The sequence below is a fragment of the Portunus trituberculatus genome, chromosome 34 (assembly GCF_017591435.1).
Source record: "Portunus trituberculatus isolate SZX2019 chromosome 34, ASM1759143v1, whole genome shotgun sequence".
Classification (NCBI taxonomy): domain Eukaryota; kingdom Metazoa; phylum Arthropoda; class Malacostraca; order Decapoda; family Portunidae; genus Portunus; species Portunus trituberculatus.
In genome coordinates this window covers 10,508,881-10,511,380 of record NC_059288.1, presented here as the reverse complement: position 1 = coordinate 10,511,380, position 2,500 = coordinate 10,508,881, and the positions used below count along the sequence as shown (strand labels likewise).

Below are 2,500 nucleotides of genomic sequence, written 5' to 3'. Positions count from 1 at the left end.
TCTGTCTGTCTGTCTTTCCTACCACACTCAATACTCTCTCTCTCTCTCTCTCTCTCACACTGTTTTTCCTACCACACCCGAACACCTTTAATCTTTCCTTCACTCCATCCTCCCCCCCTTTCTCTCTCTCTCTCTCTCTCTCTCTCTCACCTGTGCAATCTCCAGCCGTCTCCTGAAGAAGGCCGGCAGTCTCCAGGTGGAGCGGGGCTGGCGGGGGCTGGGGGACGCCTGCCGCCGCTCAGTCCCCGCCCCCGACCCGCTACTCCAGCTGCGAGTCACGTACCGCCCCACCACAGGCAGCCCGGACATCCTGCAGGGAAGAGGAGGGCGTCAATGGATGGGGGTGTGACTGGGAGTGACTGGGAGTGACTGGGAGAGACTGGGAGGAGTTGGGAGTGACTGGGAATGGCTGGGAGTGACTGGGAGGGGCTTGGAGGGCCTGGGAGAGGCTGAGGGAGGCAGGGAGGAGCTGGGAGAGACTAGGAGAGACTGGGAGGGGCTGGGAGAGGCTAAGAGAGACTGGGGAGAGACTGAGAGAAGCTGGGAAAGACTGGGAAAGGCTGAGAGAGGCAGGGAGAGCCTGGGAGTGACTGGGAGAGACTGGGAGTGGCTGGGAGAGGCTGGGAGGAGCTTGTAGTTGCTGGGAGAGACTGAGAGGTGTTGGAAGAGACTGGGAGGGGCTGGGAGGCTGGGAAACACTGGGAGGAGCTGAAAGAGACTGGGAGTGGCTGAGAGAGGCTGGGAGAGACTGGAAGTGGCTTGAGAGAGGCTGGGAGTGGTTGGAAGGAGGTGTTAGTGGTGGAGGAGTGACTGGGAGTGGTTGGGAGTGACTGGGAGAGACTAGAAGGAAGCGTTAGTGGTGGAGGAGTGACTGGGAGTGGCTGGAAAGAGGTGTTAGTGGCTGGGAGAGGCTGGGAGTGGGTGGGGAGAGACTGGGAGAAGCTGGGAGAGACTGGGAGGAGTTGGGAGAGACTGGAAAGGGCTTGGAGAAACTGAGAGAGGTTGGGAGAGACTGGGGGAGACTGAGAGGCGCTGGGAGAGGCTGGGAGAGGCTGGGAGTGACTGGGAGAGGCTGGGAGTGACTGGGAGAGGAAATTCAGTGTAAAAATGTTTCTCCATTATCAAAGTAAAATATTTTGCAGACATTTATCCCTTCATCTGACTAACACTATCGAACCTGCAAGGGGACTGGCGACTAAGTGGGTTTTTAGGGGGGTTCTATGTTACCCTTGGCCAGTTTTTCCCCTCTTATATAAAAAAAAAAGAGAAGGAAACGATGCTCTTCATATACACAAAAAAAAAAAAAAATAATAAATAAATAAATAAAAATAAATAAATGAAAACTTAGATAGATAAAAAGATATTGTGCCCTTCAGAGAGAGAGAGAGAGAGAGAGAGAGAGAGAGAGAGAGAGAGAGAGAGAAAAGAAACAATGAGAAAAACAGCTAACTTATATCAACTTGACTTCAATATCTTTCTTTACTTCACTATTCTCTCTCTCTCTCTCTCTCTCTCTCTCTCTCTCTCTCTCTCTCTCTCTCTCTCTCTCTCTCTCTCTCTCAATAAGTATAAGAAAATGAGTCTTGTACTACACGGAGGAGGAGGAGGAGGAGGAGGAGGAGGAGGAGGAACAAATAGTCTAGATGGTCCCTGGGGAAGAAATGGAGGAAGGAAGGAAGGAAGGAAGGAGGAGGAGGAGGAGGAGGAGGAGGAGGAGGAGGAGGAGGAGGAGGAGGAGGAGGAGGAGGAGCAAGGGGGGCTATGATTGTGTTGACTTTTCCTCCCTGAGAGAGAGAGAGAGAGAGAGAGAGAGAGAGAGAGAGAGAGAGAGAGAGAGAGAGAGAGAGAGAGATAACTACCCTCGTAATAAGATCAGAGGGAGGGTCACGGAGGAGAGAAATACAAGGTTTACCACTCTCCTCCTCCTCCTGGTCCTCCTCCTCCTCCTCCTCCTCCTCTTCAAATCTCCTTTCTCCCTCCATACACTTACCCTCATCACAAACCACCCAAATTGCTCCCCCCCACCTCTCTCTCTCTCTCTCTCTCTCTCTCTCTCTCTCTCTCTCTCTCCCTTCACCGTTCTTCACTAACAACAACAACAATAACAACAACAATAATAATAATAATAATAATAATAATAATAATAATAATAATAATAATAATAATAACACTATCATTATTATTCATCATTATTATTCACACCTGTCATTTATTACCCTTCTCCCTCCTTCAATTAATTATGCACCTACCTCATTATCTCTCTCTCTCTCTCTCTCTCTCTCTCTCTCTCTCTCTCTCTCTCTCTCTCTCTCTCTCTCCCATTACCCGTCGTTACATGAAGCAGTTAATTTATCAGAGAGAGAGAGAGAGAGAGAGAGAGAGAGAGAGAGAGAGAGAGAGAGAGAGAGAGAGAGAGAGAGAGAGAGAGAGAGAGAGATTTTATTAAACTTTTTTCTTCCTCAGATGAGAAAGTAAATTGCTTTTGAAGGAATATATTAAG

General features: G+C 49.5%; 1 protein-coding gene across 1 annotated transcript in view; it reads right to left on the bottom strand.

Annotated features, from left to right (window-relative positions):
• LOC123512766 (neurotactin-like) overlaps positions 1-2,500 on the bottom strand; it is a 38,368-nt gene that overhangs the window by 9,387 nt on the left and 26,481 nt on the right. Inside the window, exon 2 of the mRNA XM_045269343.1 lies at positions 151-310. Within this exon, the coding sequence (XP_045125278.1) occupies positions 151-309 (159 nt within the window). The 5' untranslated portion in view covers position 310. The remainder of the gene's footprint in view (positions 1-150; positions 311-2,500) is intronic.